This window comes from Aphis gossypii, chromosome X, assembly GCF_020184175.1.
Source record: "Aphis gossypii isolate Hap1 chromosome X, ASM2018417v2, whole genome shotgun sequence".
In the NCBI taxonomy this organism is placed as follows: Eukaryota; Metazoa; Arthropoda; class Insecta; order Hemiptera; family Aphididae; genus Aphis; species Aphis gossypii.
This window is the reverse complement of record NC_065533.1, coordinates 52,452,142-52,470,863: the sequence shown is the minus strand read 5'-3', so window position 1 is coordinate 52,470,863 and position 18,722 is coordinate 52,452,142. Positions and strand designations below refer to the sequence as shown.

General features: G+C 24.8%; 1 protein-coding gene across 1 annotated transcript; it reads right to left on the bottom strand.

The window, feature by feature from the left end:
- Positions 1-2,089: 2,089 nt before the first annotated feature.
- LOC114124880 (schwannomin-interacting protein 1) lies at positions 2,090-7,366 on the bottom strand. The gene is made up of 6 exons (XM_027988325.2): positions 6,118-7,366; positions 5,624-5,726; positions 5,119-5,222; positions 4,905-5,015; positions 3,702-3,813; positions 2,090-3,620 (listed from the first exon to the last, which is right to left on the bottom strand). The coding sequence occupies exons 1-6, from the start codon at positions 6,499-6,501 to the stop codon at positions 3,505-3,507; spliced, it is 930 nt and encodes a 309-aa protein (XP_027844126.2). The 5' UTR covers positions 6,502-7,366; the 3' UTR covers positions 2,090-3,504.
- Between the last annotated feature and the right edge of the window lie 11,356 nt (positions 7,367-18,722).

The following is an 18,722-nucleotide window of genomic DNA, read 5'->3' as shown; positions in this document are numbered from 1 at the left end:
TATTTTACTGAATATTCCTGTGTTTCACCTAAAATGTTGAAGATAATCGATTTCATATCCTATTGGTACATGCGTTACTTACTGGTCTCCGAATTATATTTAGTAGAAAGATGGGAAAGATGTATGATTCGTATCCTTTTTTAATTGTAATTATGTTGCTGGTATTTTATAGAAAAGTCGAATAAGATGTACTGATTAGTACATAATGGTTAAAATTAATATCATAATTCGTAAGTTATTAGTTAATCATAGATGCTAGTCATAATCAGATTTCAGATCTCGGATTTTAAAATTTTTTCTACCTAATTATTATTTAAATAGAATAAAATAGCAAAATAAGCTATATGTTTGTATATACATCATGGGCTTCAGTTATAAAATGTTGGATACATATTTTAGATTTTAGGGTTATTTTCCTACAGTTTCTGAGAAATGTTTACTAATTTAGAATAAGATTTATTTTATGTTTTTAAGGGAATTAGTTAAAAAAGTAAACAGATACAACATAATATGTCAAAGTTTGTTTTTTAAATACATTTGAATAGTATTGCTTTGAATCAATTCAATTTATGAACATTAATTAATTAATTTTTTTAACAAATTGAATCTAAAAATGAATATATCATTTATTAGTAAATAGTATTTAATTGTATAAAAAAAAAACCTTTTTCTTTATTTTTAGTTTATATTATTGTGCATATTTCATTATTTCTAGATTTGTATGGTTAAATTATATTTTTTTAAAGAATTTTTCTAGTGATTTAAAGTTGAAGCCCTTGTTGTAACTAATGTCAAATTGGAATTCAATTGATAAATAGTAATAATTATTTGTAACTAAATTTTTAAATTTGATAGCTGTATAATCATTGGGGTACACAGGCTTCATTGATAGGAAAACAGAATTTCTGGTATCAGTTATTAATGTATCTTCAAAAGATAATTTATTAATATTGATCGTAATTTTAGATATTTATGTAATCACTGATAATTACTTAAAATTTTTTTTTGGAGATTAAAATTTAGCTTGCAAGTGCAGCTATGTGTATGTTAGCTGCAAGCTTCCATTTTTATGGTTATCAATTTTGATTCATAATTTAAAGCGGTTAGGAAACGCTGATTTTTACTGTAGATAATAATAGATAATAAGACATTATACAATTTATCAAAATATAAATGACAAATGCAAATCTTTTGCACAATTTTCATGAATTTTGTTTTTAGATTTTATAGAGCTGCTCGGTGTTAAATTTAAAAGTATCATATTTATTTGAAAATAAATCTATAAAATAAATTGTAAACTGAAACTTAATTTTTAACAGTGTTTATTTGATATAAATTTAATTTATTTTTTTAAAACGTATTTAATATGTTAGATACAAAACAGTTTTAAAAAATGTATGTAGTATTTAGTTATAATAAATAATGGTAGGGGGTTTAGTTACATAACTACCTATAATTTATTAACCACAGAATGTCAAACCTTAAAGTTCTGAGTTCTGATAAATCTATATTAATAATACAAGTCTTACATACATATTAAATAGAATCTATGTAGTTATATAAGTGATATAAACACTAAAACAACTAAATAAAAATTATATTAATTATTTGTAAGTAATAATTTTATGTATAAATTGATTTGGTGAATGATAATAGTGAAATCATTTTCAGCTTTTTTCAAAACTATATTAAGATTATTCTATTGCGATATATTAATTAATAAAGTATTTAGTATTGTGGTATTATAATATGAAAATTATAAAATATTCATGATATATTTTTAAAGAAGCTATGAACTATTTTAAATTTTTTCTTAATAAATCAAATGTAGATACTATTATGTTTATATTATTCTTTGGACTATGGTACATGAATAAAGTGTTCATTGAATTTGTTTCGAATTGTATGACATGGCATAACTATAATTAAATGTGTTAGTATAAGATTTTTCTACCAAGTTGTTGAAATCTTTGAAAAATGACCAAAAGCTGGATTCACAAAAAAGGAAATATTTTCAACATTACTATTAATTATTGATTTTATATTATTATTATTATTATTATACAATGAAAATGATTGTAGTAAGATATAAAATAAAGAAAACATTTATTTTTACTTCATAATATTGTGTATTGATTTAAAAAGACAAGCCAATACACAAACAATATCTAAATATTCTAGCATAAAAATAGTTCAACATAATAACATAACAACAGTTTTGGTTAAATGGGTATCTAGTTAATAAACTTTGTGCGTAAGCAAAACATAAAGTATATTCTGTAGTGTCGGTTGATATAGTAAGCGTTTTGTGGTTTATTGCAGTGGTGGCCAAACTACGGCCCGCGGGCCAACTCCGGCCCACCATCATTTATTATCTGGCCCGCAAAAGAAGTATAATATAATATTTTACATTTACGTAAAAATAAAATTAAAAATACAGTATACATTCTTCATATTTAATCCCGTATCGCCATATCGTAGCGTTTTTGTTGTTACAATGTCATTTAATAATATAAATAGCATTACCATATAAATTTTTTTTGAAATGTAAGCTGATTTAATTTTCTTTCATTTGTAGTAGGTAATTATTAAGCTAAGTATTAAATAAAGTCATTAAAATTATTAATTACAATAAAAACGTCGTTAAATATAAAATTATATACCTATACTTGAAATTCTGATGACTTAAAAGTATAAAAAAAAAAATGTTATGTTATGGCCCGTGATAAAAAATAAGATTTTTTATGGCCCGAGGTAAAAAAAGTTTGGCCACCACTGGTTTATTGCAATAAAGATGTTTTTATCTAAAATTATAATTTATATTATGTTATTTATTATAATAAGTAATAAGTTCTTGAAATGAAGTATTTATTTTTTAAATAAAAAATTGTTTTAAACTTGAAGAATTAATATAATATATTTAATGTTAAGATAACAAGAATATATTCATAGTTGATAGTAAAAAATAATTAACAGTACTAATACATAAATGTAAAATTAAAACTTAAAAAAACTATAAGATCAGTAAAATGAGAAAGATTTAATTATATTTAAATCATTAAATTATCTATAAAATGATACCACATTATAGTATAATACAATGTAATATAATAATAGAACATAAGGAAAAGAAAATTGAACTACCTTTAAATACATTCTAGGCACTAACCATAGGTTTTAATAATCTAAATATTTATAAACAAAGCTGTACCAGTAGTTCACCCCTCTAATGAAATTTGAAGAACTTTTTGTTTTTATAGAAAGGACTATATTATAATATAATAAAACATGACCTATTTATAAAAATACCTACCAAATTTATATTTTAAGTACAACCTTGTTTATAAGTTATGTATAATAACTATAAGTATAAGTATAATACTTGAAGGAATGAAAATATCATTAATGATATTTATGAATATCCGACACTACAGTCCTAATGTTTTTAAGTTACACACTTTTAAATTACAAATTATTTCAAAAATGTGAAAGTAATTTTTCGCACTAATATGACATGCGAGTAACATGTTTCAAATCTTCAATGTCAACCAACATTGAATCCTTTGCCATATGCAATTCATCTCTTTCTAGTAATAAATTCACAAGACTCTCGTTCAAGTCTAAAAAAAAAAAAAGAAATTATACTTATTTATAATTTTAGTTAAATAACTAATTGACATATACTATATCTATATACTCACATTCGATGTAAGAATGTAGATCATTAACAATAACTTGTAGTTGTGCCAAATTCAAACGCATTAAGAAATGTCTACTGACACGTCTTCTATCATTATCTAACTTCACTCCGACCTAAAAAAATGAATATATGAATACATATTTGATAAATAAACTAAAATATTTTTGTAAATATAATTGTCTAATAATATTACCAAAACAGAAAAAAATAATTTTAAGCATGATCAACTTTTGTAAAATGCATAGGATGTCCAGTATATAGTGCCGATTTATAAAATAAAATAAAACACATTCATTTTGTTATTTTATTGTAATTATACTTAGTAATATACCAACATTGATGATAAGTGTGAAAAATAACATCTAGCATGTTATAAGGAATTCTTTGGATCTCTCTTTAATTCTAGAATCCTTCAAGGTTTGTTTATATGCATTTTAAGTTTAAGAAACCATCATAAAAAGAAATGGCAGGACATTAATATCTGGCTGGCCATTTCTGGTTGAAACACATTTAAATGAACTATTTAATCAATTTCTCATGCAATAAAGCAAATGATTTGTGAGAGCTGTGATAAATTGCCCTATCTTGTTGGAACCTTCTAAAATGAGCCAAAGTCGCTCAAAAAATATGCTTCTGTAATGATCACTGTTCAAAGTGACTGAAGCTTCCTTGTCTTTTTCAAAGAAAAAATATTATATGACTGCATACTTTGATGCCATGGTTCATTATGTGACCATATACCAGGTGTTAATTTCATACTAATTTCGGAGATGGTATTAAATATAATTATAGTAACAAAAAATAATTTATGTGTATTATAGAGTTTTCTAATTTGGCGCTAAATACGTTTGATAATATCCTATATTATAAAAACTAAGAGTTACAAAACAAAAATTTTAGAAAAATATGGTTAATATATAATACTTATCCTAAAATATTTCATGATTAACTTAGTTTAATACATGTCATTAGGGCTCAAAAGTTATTGCATTTACATGAGTTTTTGGGGCTATTAGATTTATTACTAAGTAAGCTTAGCACTATAAATAAAATATTAAAAGAAAATACAGCATATATTTGCATATTTGTAATTTTTGAACGCATTAAGTTCTGAGCTCTATACATAATTATATTTTTAAAATTGTATTAAATATTAAAGTAAATAACCAATATTCTGAAATTATACAATATTATAATGACTTACTTTTGAAAGACTTTCTTTAATTACAGCTGAAATTACACAGTTGCGCTGATCTGAAATCATATGTGCTCGTGCTCGATTTTTTGCCAAATGAAGACCTTGCTTGAGTTCAGCCTAAAAATTATTTTGTTACTCAAATATTTTTATAAAACTTGTCGCAATCCTTAAGTGAAATGCAATGATTTATGATTAATAAATGGTAATCAATTATACATACAGCAGATTTTATCTTCTCATCTTCAACTGAGATATCACAATTATTAATTGGTAATTCTGTGTCAGAAGATTGTTCATTCATAAAGCATAGTTGTAAGTTAGATCCTGTAAAATCAAATATTAAAATATTATGTCTATACAATATAATATTTAGCAATAATTGAATGTAGATTTATGTATATATATCATAAATAAAGTAGTCACTGTATAGGCATATAAATAAATAAGGGAACATAACATTATTCATATAAGTACAACAGTAATAACCATATATTATATATTTATATATAATATAATATAATAACTATAATATTATTTTAAATTGTTTTTAATGAATAGTCAAGTAAATATTCTTAGTATGAGTACAGTTAGTTTAAAAAATATTTCAAAGTAATATTTATAAATTATTATTCAAATTTTTGAATTATTATTATAGTTAAATACAAAACATAGAATGTACAATTAAAAATTTTAAGGTACCTTATTTAACGTAATATTTTACTTACCGTTTTGTAGTCTAGATTCTAAACTTGATTTTTTTGTTGACTTTCTTGTGTTATGATAACCTTCTACTAAGCGTTTACGAATTTCTTCACGATCATTTTTTTTCTAAAACATTCACAAATTTTATATTGATTATTTTAAATATTATAAAAGTATACATAAAATAAAAAATTTATAACAAATACCTATATTTTAAGTAAATTTTCAAACTATTTAATCTGATCTTGTATTATTGTTATTTTTAGTTATTGAAAATTTTATTTTTATTTTAGACATTTTAGGATACCTATGAAAATAACCAAAATTTTAGCACAAATACCTGTCCGGTTTCAGTTATAAAATGTTAACTTTGATTTATGTCATAATTTCTTCAAAACTAAAAGTCAAATAAATATAATGTTACATATTTTGCTCTAAAATACGACCAACAGCAATATCATTTACACTTGTTAAGAAAAAAAAAAAAAAAAAATGTAATTCAATGAAATCGCTTTACCAGGTTGTACGTTTTTGTGTCAAAGGAATTGCTGTTCACCACTCCGAGCTCATTAATCATAGACATGTCAGTGAACTTGTGTATAAAATCGTTGTCGTCGTAATGGCTAGCTGGATTCTGATATATGAAACAACCTTTTTCCAACTCTAGACACTTGTTGTTGTTCGGGTAAGCGACAGACTTGTTGTTGGGGCCGATCAGCGCGCGCTTGTGGTTCTGTGTTTCCTGATACTCGTTGTCGTACAGCAGCGACTCCCTCAGGGCTACACCGTTAAAGTAAATGTTCTCTTTGATGTAACGACTGTTCGCTCCGCCGGACTTGCCATAATATCTGGGTCGCAGCTTTTCTTTGAACGTTGCGACTAATGACGAATGATCCGACATGGTACAGAGACGAATACGCGAATCGATTGTCCGGTGCCTTATGGATACGTCCCGTTACGATCGAACGGGACACATTCAAAAGCCGTCCAGTACCACCAGCGTACCACTGACGGCGTTCGTTAATCGTTTTAATGATTTTTGTTTGGCGGACTTCGGTCTACGGGTCGGCGACGGCGTACACTCAACCCGATAATAATCCCTGTCGCCTTATCAGTTATCAATAAATGTTTTTTACTTCTTCTTCTCCACAGCAAATCAATTTCGGCTTGGAGGTAAACAAAACCAAATTTATTTACCAATTACCCGTGTCCAAATTATTCTTTATTACTGAAAAGCAATATTTTTTACGTACTACCTCGACGGTCTCCGGTAACGGGTGTGCATAGTGTAATGTCATAAATTTTACTAAGGTTATTTATATATATATATATTAATTCTTCGTAGTGTAAGTAGTATTAAATTTTCCAAAAATCGTGACCGCGCGCGCCAATACATATTAAATAGGTAGTCACGTACATACTTACACTCATGCTTGATGTATACATGTATATACGACGCAATAGAGAATATCGATTTTCGGGGTGTTTAATAATTGCGTGCCGAATTGTGGCGGACGTGCATTTTCGTTTACACCCGCGCGACTCGTGGGGACGGATTGTGTGACCTTTAATGTTATAAAATAATATTTTGTTGATTTTTCGATAGCAAAATGTTGATGACAAATTACGACTTTTAATCGTCACATTAATATTGTATTATAGTATTATAGGTAGCATAGTACAATACTATACTATATCTATAGTGTTTTTTTATATAGGTACTGGGTGATTCTTTTACAAATAACACTCATTATTTTAAAATCGATTAACGTTTTTGAATTTTTAAACATTTTTTTTTTTTTAAATAAGTTGTAAAAATGGATTTTGAAATAGGTAACAAGTAAAACCTATTCGATAAAAGAATCGCGATCTCTGTTTGTAGGTACCTACATACTTATATGAATACACAATACACATATAATATAATAATGTAGACATGTAGTCGATTCTGTCGACAGTCGTTACTTAGATGACTGGTTTTTGCTTTTAAATTTTTTTAATTAACTAATTATTTATGTAAATATTAATTATTGGCTATTGCAGATAGGTATTTGAACATTTGTTACTGATTGTAAATTTTCTATTTTAAAATAATAATAAAAAAAAAAAGGTATTTGAAATTTTAGAGTATTTTTAAAGCCCTGATAAAAATTCAAATTTTTATATTATACAATTATTAATTACTTATCATAATCACTTTTAAATATTATAAGTAAGTAATTTGTTTTTACAAAGATTAATTCAACTCACTGAATTAATAAAAAATAAAAATAATATTGGCAATAGCAAGATAAATGTATCATAAAATATACTCAGTAGATACCTACTTACCTAATATAGGTTGACAGGACTGATATTTTAAGAATAGTTTTTTTTTTGTATGGAATGATTTCTCATGGTACTCATATTTAACATACATATAAAAGTGACTTACTTAATGACGAACCATATTCGACGAATTCTGTACAGTAAAACAGTTACCTATTTTACCCCTTATTTTTTTTAAATTATTGTTAAAAAAATTAACAGTTTCGCTCAATTGTAAATTTTTCTTTAATAATCTTGTAAATAAAATCATATTTTTAAATTTTAATAATTTTATTACATAGCTAAATTTTAATTATTGAATCTATTTATCAATGATAAATTTATTTTAGGATATGTAACTTTGATGCGTAGGTAGTGGTAGTAGGTACTATGTTTACATTGATGATTGATACATGATATTATATGATATGATATACATCATACATTATATGATTATTAAATTAAAAAATACATTCGAAAATATTTTTCTAACTTTTTAAATTAATCATCTTTTACATTAGTAGTAATATATATTATGTAAGTTTTCGAGACAAATAGAGTATATCGTAGAGACACGTATAGACATAATTAATGAGAAGTAATAACATAGGCGCAACTAGGGGGGTGCTTGGGGGTGCTGAAGCACCCCCAGCTTTTTATTTAGCACCCCCATACCAAAACCACCAAAAATTTAAAAATCATGAAAAAAATGTTTTTTTTTTTGTATTTGACGTTTATTAGGACAAACACAAATTGGTTGTGATGATTATAGTTATATCTATATATCTATTATAATTATTATTTTATTTTTTAACTAAGCAATTTAATCAGTATAAAAATAAAAAAATACATGATAAAATATAATAAAATATACTATTTAGTCTGTTAACAAATAAACTTCATTATTATTACCTAATTAAATTTTAAATTAACTGTCTTTTTCAGTTTATTGTTAAAATAGGAAAACATCAAAACTCTGATGTTCATAAAACTAATTTAACAAAGATGGTAGCATATAAAACAAGTAAGCAATCAGGTTCTATTATAGCCAAATTATCAGATGCTCATCACAATCAAATTGTAGAAAATAGAGCTTATATGGCCCAAATAGTTGAAATTGTTTTATATCTTGGTAAACAAGGTGTAGCATTTCGGGGACACTCTGAGAAATGTGATTCTTTAAATCAAGGTAATATAATATTAATATAAAAAATAATAAAACTAGTAATAAAAAATAAAAATAATAAAAAAGTATGGAACAACAGCGGTTCACAAATTTATCAATTTTAAACATCGAAAGAGACATTGTTAACAATTTAGTTCTTCAGAAATACTAGAAAAGTATTCTATTAAGAATAGAAAATTATTATTAATATAAAATAATATTATTATGTATAATAAATATGTATATATTCCATTTAAACTTTATTATTATTTTTATCACTTAAACAAATTATATACAATAACTTATGTATTTATAAGGTATATTATAGCTTTTATACTTGAATATTAGTGTGCTTAAAGCTTTATAGTGTGGATTGGAATGATTATAATAATTATAAAATTGTTGTATGGTAGGTGTTTGGGGGTGTGGGGGCTTGCCCTCACGGGCCTGTGTCCTCAGCATAATTTTAGCACCCCCAGTGTTTGGCCTCTAGTTGCGCCTATGAGTAATAAGTATATTTAGTAATAAAAGGTTACAGCATATAAATTAAACAATTTTTATCTAATAAAAATAACAGTTACAATTAATTTAATTTTAAAAAAGGGGGAGTAGGTGAACGTTCTGCGTTGTGCATTTGTGTTGAGTGAGTGTACCTAGCCATCGAGTGATTTGCTGTAATTTATGTATTAAATTTTAATTCAATGATAAATCATTGTAAATACGACTTCGATTCTACACTAAGAATATATCAATCTATAATACTAAGTTTCTACGAATATTTTATCGTTTATTTATAAGTATTGCTATTATGGTGATTTATTTTATTATTAGAAATATCAAATATGATCGATTGAATTAATTTTTAGAGAAAAATGCACGTATTAAATTATCATAATCATTGATAATATATTAATATTTAATATATAATATTATATGTGTCCAGACTGTCCAGTACTTCAGTAGACATCGTGTTTAGATATGTCAAATGCTTTAATCATATTAGGAGGTATTGAACTACTACATAACATTAAAATATTATTTTTAATTTTAGAATCATAAAAATGTAATATGTATAACATAATAAATGTATGAAAAATTATAGATGAGCTTCCAAGTTTCAAGAGCAATATTTAGGTACCTATATTTACACCATTTCAGTTGTATTCGTATAGGGATACATAAATACATAATATGGTACTTAATAGAAGTATAGACTATTCAGTATTCATATAGGTATACCTAGTAAGTTCTATCACGGTCTGCATCGTGTTATATGGTTTTACATTTAGGTACCTACTTATGTATAGCTATATGCCAAATAAACTACTGGTAATACATACTAGTTGTTATTATTAATAATTATAAAGACCTTCGTATTTGGTTTCCCAAATAAATATTTTACTCCCACTTTTCGCAAATGTTCTCCTTACAGTTGAAAATATAATATTGATGGTTTCTGAGGAAGGTCAACTGACTTTTCGCGGAAAATAATTGAGTAGACAATAGTTGTAGTTATGTAATAGCACATAGTTATATTTTTTTCTATTAATTTTAGAATGCTTGCGGGTTATATTGGTTATAATGTATAGTAGGTGTATGAAATAATTTATTAACAATTGGTGTCTTGTGTGCCATTGTTATAATACTGTATCAACAACAATGTGTAATAAAGATATGGATATAATGTATAGTATAGAATAAATTATTACGCAGGTATTTATGTCTGAAAAATAATTAAATTAATATACTTGAATGTATATAAATGTTTCTTTTTTTTATTATTATTAATAAAAGCAAAATATATACAATCTATATTTAAATAATAGTACAACGAACAATTTTTTTGAATAATTTAGAAAATATTTGTTTTATAAAAAACAAAATAACTAAATAACATAGGTAGATAGGTATATCTATAGAGTATAGACTACTATATAAATAAATAAAATATGTTTGAATTTATTATATTCGCATTGCTCATTTACATCTTTAATTATACTAGTAGATTGGTATGTATTACACATCTTAAATCTATTCAAAATTCAAATCTTTAAATCATCTATAATATATTTGAGCTATAATACGCCTATAGGTACACAGAGATGTATTGCTAAAAATATTCGTTGGAATACGTTTCTTGCACGTAGTATTAATAAAAACCTTATTACATAATATGGTAAATAAATAACTCTTTTTGCAACTTTTGAAATTAATATTGTCTGAAGCTTAATTATACAAATGTAGTTTTAATTCAGTGGCGGATCTAGGATATTATTTTGGGAATTGGGGGGGGATATTTTTTTACATTAGTACATATTTTTATAAAAACACTTATATTAGTATAATGGTAATTTGAAATATATTATTATATGGCCATGGGGGGTAGGCCCCTTCTGGCCCCTCCTTAAATTCACCACTGAGTTTTATACTATTTACTATTATTCTTCAACAAAGTCATAGTTGGATATTTTTAAAAATATTTACTTTATAAAAAAACTCATAAAAATTGTACGTAACAGATATAATTTACGGATGATTCAAATTGGGTTAATTTAGACTACTTATAATGTTCAAAAATCTACTTAAAGATATTCACACATCGCACATTATTATTTGAAACATTGAGTGAATAGGTATATAATAATTTATAAGCAATGAGCATATATATCATATGAAAAATATTTTTTAAACGATTAAAAATTTATAAAAACTTTGGTTTGGTCATAAGTTCTTTAAATATTTTTTGATAATCACTTAATATCTAAATAAGTAGGTAGATATCGTTTGACAATATGTCAACATAATATTATATATATATAAATACAATAGGAGAAACGTGAAATAAATGTACTTAAATCAGTTTATGCAATAATTTGAGGGAAAAAGTATTTTTTCTTTATGAATGTTATTTTATTGTATATTCTTTTTTTATTTTAAAAAAATTGAAGATTTTTATTTTTGGAATACCTATCTGATGAGGGGTAAAATGATACACATTTGCTCTTTCCCGCAAAAATATCAAGGCGGAGGAAAAGTACCATCCTATTTACACACAATTAGGATACTGGTTCCTATAAATAGAAAATTAAATAACCTATTAATAATATTTAAATATATTAAAAAATATCCTTAGAAATAAAGGTTGACTATTGTCTCCGATAAAAATCGTTTTTCATACAGGAAAATGTCCATTAATTTGATATTTAATTCAAATATTTAATATATTCATTGGTTATTACTCCATTAGTCATTAATCATTACAGTACTGCAATAGTTGCAGTGATCTACTCAATGACAAACCTTAGGTACTCTAAACCTTTACCTATACCATACAGCAAAATAACTTTCCTGTTTTAAAAATAATTTTTTTTTTCAAATTAATGTTTTTGTACGGGTTGGTTAAATTATTTTTTTTTTAAAGTTTGATTTCATAAAATATGTATAATTTCCAAAAATCCTAATGACGTAATTTTCATCACTTGTTAAATTGTTCACAGTAATAGTCAATAGATACCTTGAAAATAATTATTGTCACTGTTCATTATTTACGAATCCTTTGTTAAGGACTACTCAGACAATAAATGCGGGTTACTTGTTTTGTACATTTTTAAAATACAAATCAGTCAAGGTTAAGCAAAGCTAATCAAATTTATAACAAATAGAAATAGAGGAGACAATAGAATAATTATATTTTTAAATTGGTGATCAAATGTAGATATAATTGTGTTTATAAGTAGTTTACTAGATTTTTTGAATGACTTATTTGTACGTAATAAAATTAATAATTAAAAAAAAGTATTATACATAGGTAATTATGTATATATTTACGTTACAAATGTATTATTTTTTAAAGTGATTTTAAAATTGAGCCATTTCAATTTCAGTCTTCAGATTTTAGTCACATATTTACTACCTGTAATATATATGACGTATATTCTATTCTTCAATATACCTACATAACTGAACTAAAAATAATACACGTTCTGTAAGTTTCAGATCAAACTATGATAGTTAACTGACTTTCCAATTAATTAATATGACGTGCACCTCTTGTATAAACCATAATATATGTAATATGTTACATACTACACAGGCACAAAATACTTATTATACTTACTGGTACTACAGTATCTCATTACATTACTTTCCCTATTTGTATAGTAATTATTAATTACTGTATTTAATATTTTAATATAAACGCCAATAAATAAAATATAATTGTATGTATAGGTGATGTAGTCAATTTACTGTATAGGGATTTTGAAAGGCCTTTAGCATATTGGATATTATGCCATATTCTATCGTCATAAATTAATCATTCTGAAATATGGGTAGACCACCTTTTTTTATAATTTTATGTATTTTTTATTTGTGTAAACATTTTACTTTGATAAGTTATCAATATTATAGTAAATATTAGAACATTGATTGTAATTTATATACGTGTTTATGCTTTATGCACCTATTAAAAATATTTAACTGGATGTCACTGCGATACCTACATAAGTATATGTAGTATATGTATATGTATTAGGTACATAACAACCATATTACTGATTTTAAATACGATTATAAGTAGGTACAATGGTACATATATAGTAATAGTCAAGCATGTAGATTAAATATATTACCATTAAGACACACAGTATATTATTAATGTATACTGCAGATTTTTAGTTGATAAATATATTGAGCATTTAACACTGAACGATATTGTTTCTTTACCAATAATTTATGTGTTTAGTTTATATATACCTAGTTTTTAAGATGAACTAATGTGGGCAGGTTCTTATATTTATAATAACTACTAATTATAATAAAAAACACTAAAAACAAGAATTGAATATTATTATTGGGACCATCGACTATTTTGCATTGTTTTATCAAGCCATTTGTTTTCTATATGTAGATTAAAAAATTAAAAAATCATGTTAGAACTCAAGACGACGCAGTATATTAAAAATTTAATCTGTATAATGTATATTATATAGGTTATATAGGGTATCTGTTAGACATTATTTGTGTTATTATGGAGTTAGATACGATATCTGATAATTTATAATATGAACTAGTATTATTTAAGTTATTTTACTGTAAATGTAAAATGTAAATGTGTGACCCACATACAAGATACAAATATGCCACCTGCCGTATAGAGTAACATATGCACATCGTACAATTCGTACATTTAAAGATATTGGTAAAAATTATAGACCGCAATGGCCATATTGTTATAATAATATGCCTACAATATGAGCATTTTTTTATTTTTATAAAGGTATGTACAAATATTACGAGATATTTAAATATTCAACTTACATTATTGTTTACAACGCCATGGCAATCCAGACTTTCGTGTGAGTCATAAGTCAATGTGTACAAGTCCATTACAAATCTCGAGTCTTTTTTATAATGCCTTTGATCGTACCGAAAATTGGTCGGATTCATAGACCACGGATTTACTAGCATACTTGTAGCCATTTTCGATAAAGATTTGATTATTTAAAAAAATAAAATAAACTATTTAAATGTATAAAATAAAAATATACTTAATAAAGTACTAAAATACTAGTATACTTATTATACTTAAACTTATATGTAAATATAAACAATTCGTAGTAAACAAAACGGTGTTGAAAGTCTTGACGTTACGATTATTTGTATCACACTAATATGTGTTTAGTATAAACCACTAGCAGTACATTAACTGTGGTAAAGTGAAAGTGCGAACAATAATAAAAAAAATAACCAGAACTAATCGAAATGTCCTTCTAGGATACTATTGCTAGTCGCATTCTCAATTCTCAATCAGCGACAAGCCGACAAACATTAAATTAACGGGAGAAGGAGTGAATAAACCCATAATAAATAACAATATATCATTTTTGGTTGCAAATAATAAATCGATATTTACTGAAATTATATCTGAATACTCTGATTACATTAAAACATAATTTTTATTAATGAAATAGTAATAAGTAAAAAAATCACTCTACCATCTATAGTTTCAATAAGCGTATAACGAGCGTATATACGCACAAATAGTGATTTAATGGCTACTTTTTTATAATTAGTAACTAATTAATATACGTATGTAACCATGTAAGTATGTTATAGTATACAGTAAAGTAATTATTATAATAGCTCAGTGATTTAATGGCTACCTACTACACATAACATTAGTTTATTATAAAATGACCATAGAAAAAGTATAAGTTAATTGATCGTTTTCATTCAGAGTAGGTAGTTGCTCCTGTAATAATGCTTTAAAGAATACGAGAATTAAATGTTAAAACTGATTACATTGAAAAACAAAATGTGTATGTTTACATACTAAATTTTTACTACGCTGTGTTAATTTTTGTTGTGTATATGTATATTTATAGATTATTGTTTGTGAAATTCTTCGCCTTTTTTGTCAATGTACTCCATCAATCGTTAATTGTTAGGCTCATATACACCATTAGGTGTTTTAATGGTACGTAAAAATTGTACTACTGAAATGGCTTGCATTTCATCAAAATCGCTGGAATCTACCTCTGGCTTAGATGCTCTATGAAATTAATCGCTTCTTCGAGATTATCCATGAGATTGATGTCATTAGCTGGTGCAGTTTCATCCAACCATTTTTCGTACTCATTTTGCGTTTCACCTATATAAAAATGAAATTACTGATTTTAAAATTGTTGAATAAATAGTTTAAAAAAAGTAATAAAATAAAGTAGACAATTCTGATGTACAGTATGTGTTTGTGTAATATATATACACTTTAAATATATCACTGGCCACAGCTCGAGTATATCATTCTTGAGTAGGTAGATAAGTAGTAAATTAATAAAAATATATATGTAATAAATTTGAATTCAAAGATAATTCATTGCGCGTATGAAAAACGATTCTCAACACACACATCAGCCTATTCAGCCTGTATAGTGTAGGTATACTATAATATAAATGTAATGTTTTATGATTTAAATACATATTGCTATTAAAGTACCTATCTTATTTATTTCACTGTTAGTAATAACTAATAACTATTATTATTATTATTTTTTCCAAAAATATTTATTTGAAAACGTCATTAAGTTTGTGTATAATGTATAAAATATCAAACGTTTAAAGTAGGTACTCACAATATTATTTTTAAGTTACAAAAAAATAACAAAAGCATTGTTATTAGTATAAATATTTTTTTACTTCTCATGAGGAACCTTATTGTTAATATATAATATATATATATATATATATATATTATTAATCGACATTTATGACATTTATAGTAACAAAATAAAATAAAAATTTCAAATGTCTATAAATAGCTCACAAAAAATCAATTTTACAATTTCTATTGCATGAATTCTTTTTTCAAAGACCAATTAAGTTTATTTTATAGAAGTTAGATTGTGTTTAAAAAAATCTAGATAAAAACGTAATTAAAAATATTATACTATACTGCATACTTACAGCATATGTTTAACATAGGAAAAATATGTGCCTAGTTCCTAGTCATAAAATTAAAATCAGCTATAGTTATTCATAATATCTAATAGGTATGTGTTTGTTTCCTCAGAGTCAATACTGCGTTTTCTCCACTCAAATACTCAAAATTTAAAAAGTGAAACTTTCAAAATAAATTGCATAGGTAGTCCTAAGCTGTCAATGAGAAATTCAAACTAGTCACAGTGAGTCACACCATGACAGAGAGCAATTTACGATGTACAAAACTTTCGATCACACATTTTTAAAAAAATTTTTTTATAAAAGCTTAAGTTATAGGTATAATAACTAATCACTACTCGACTAGGTATGTTGTTAATAAAATAGTCGATATTATATACATGAGCAGTGTACATTAGTTATATTACTACATTATTAAATATTTATATACCACTAACTTCATTCTCAATAAGACATTTGTCAAACAGCGATTCCTGAGAAATTTTTGGCAAATTTAAATTTCTGATCGGGGTTATCGTTGGCGGCGTTGGGTTTTTAACCACCGTCTTTTCAGTTCTAAATTTATTCTTTTCCATATCCTCTACTTTGCTTATTATATTTTGGTATTGATCGAATTGGAGTACTTTATTCTTTTTTTCTTTTACATCTAATTTGATCTTCAAAAAACCACCAGGTCGTAGAGTTGGCCTAAAAGGCGATCAATGTTTCAAATTTTTACGTCATTATAGTAATACGAATTTTACTGTACTTTCATAATGGAGTTTTTGATTTATTTTAACTTTAAGATATTATCTTTTAGTGCCTAATATCTTTTTATAATTAGTACCTATATAGGCTTTAATAAATATGTATATGTAATATGTATATATGTTCAGTATAATAAGTATTAAAATACCTATTATACATTTTATTAGTTTATTACTTAAATAATAATTTATATTCCATATTTTCATGAATTTGACGAATTCCTTAAATTTTTTTTAAGTTTAATCGCTAATGATAAAAAAAATTTAATTATAGGTATGTACTTTTGATATTTTTTAATAAGTAAGAAAAACGTACGATAAACTTTTTATTAAACTAAAATTTTTTTTTTTTTGAATTTTTTATCATAAAACAATTTAAATAATTCGTAAGTTTGTCGAATTTTGTCGAATTTCATCTAATTTTTTATTTAAATAGTTTATAAAAAAAAATTAATTATATATATACACCTATTATATATTTCATAGATTTGTTGGTTTCAGTATCAATTTATTATATTGAGAAACATTGTAATGAAATTTCAAGCCTTGTTTATAAAAACAAATCAAACGCTTTATACATATTTAATTACAAAAAAATATTGATCATTCTCATAAATAGCTTAGAAAGATTAAGAATATGTTGAAAATTATACCATGTATAATATAAACATTTGTTGAAAATTCTAAGTATCCATGTTTATCTACTTTGAATCAAAACAATTTAACAAAAAAAAATTATTTAAAGACAAATCGACAATAGTTATTGCAGATTGAATATACTAAGTCTTAAAATTTACATTTTAAATACTCACAAATAATTAATTTGATTTTCTGGTAGAAATTTTTTTTTTTAATTGAAAAACTTAAAAAACTTTCAACCTTGTATATTACATCTTCAAATCCCATTAGTATGAGTTCTTAACTAAAAAATAAATGTCTAATTTTTGCTGTTTTTATTGACAAACTTTGTTAAAATTTTTACTTCAAACGTTTAAAAGAATTTTTGTAGATTTAAGCTCAATTTTTTCTTAAATTTATATTCATATAAATAATATTTAATAATATTAATATTTATTTTATCTACAATTAAAAAAAAATCTTAACAACAAATTTAAAATTTTAATATTATTTATAATAAAATAGCTCAAAATGATTAAAATATTTTGACCTTTCAGCTTTTTATTATTTATCAGCAGTTTAGTATTGTTTCATGTTTGTTAATAGCTTATTATTAAATTACAGCTATTCAATTGTAATAATAATTGTTTGTATCATTGTTGATATCTATAGTTAGTATTAAATTTTATATACTTGTTTTTTTTTTAACTTTTAGTCAGACAGTGTCGTACGCGTACCGTCGTGGTGACATATTACGTTCGTCACTGGTATACATATACAATCGTTGCGGATTATGATTAATGATCATTGTACATTACTGATAAAATT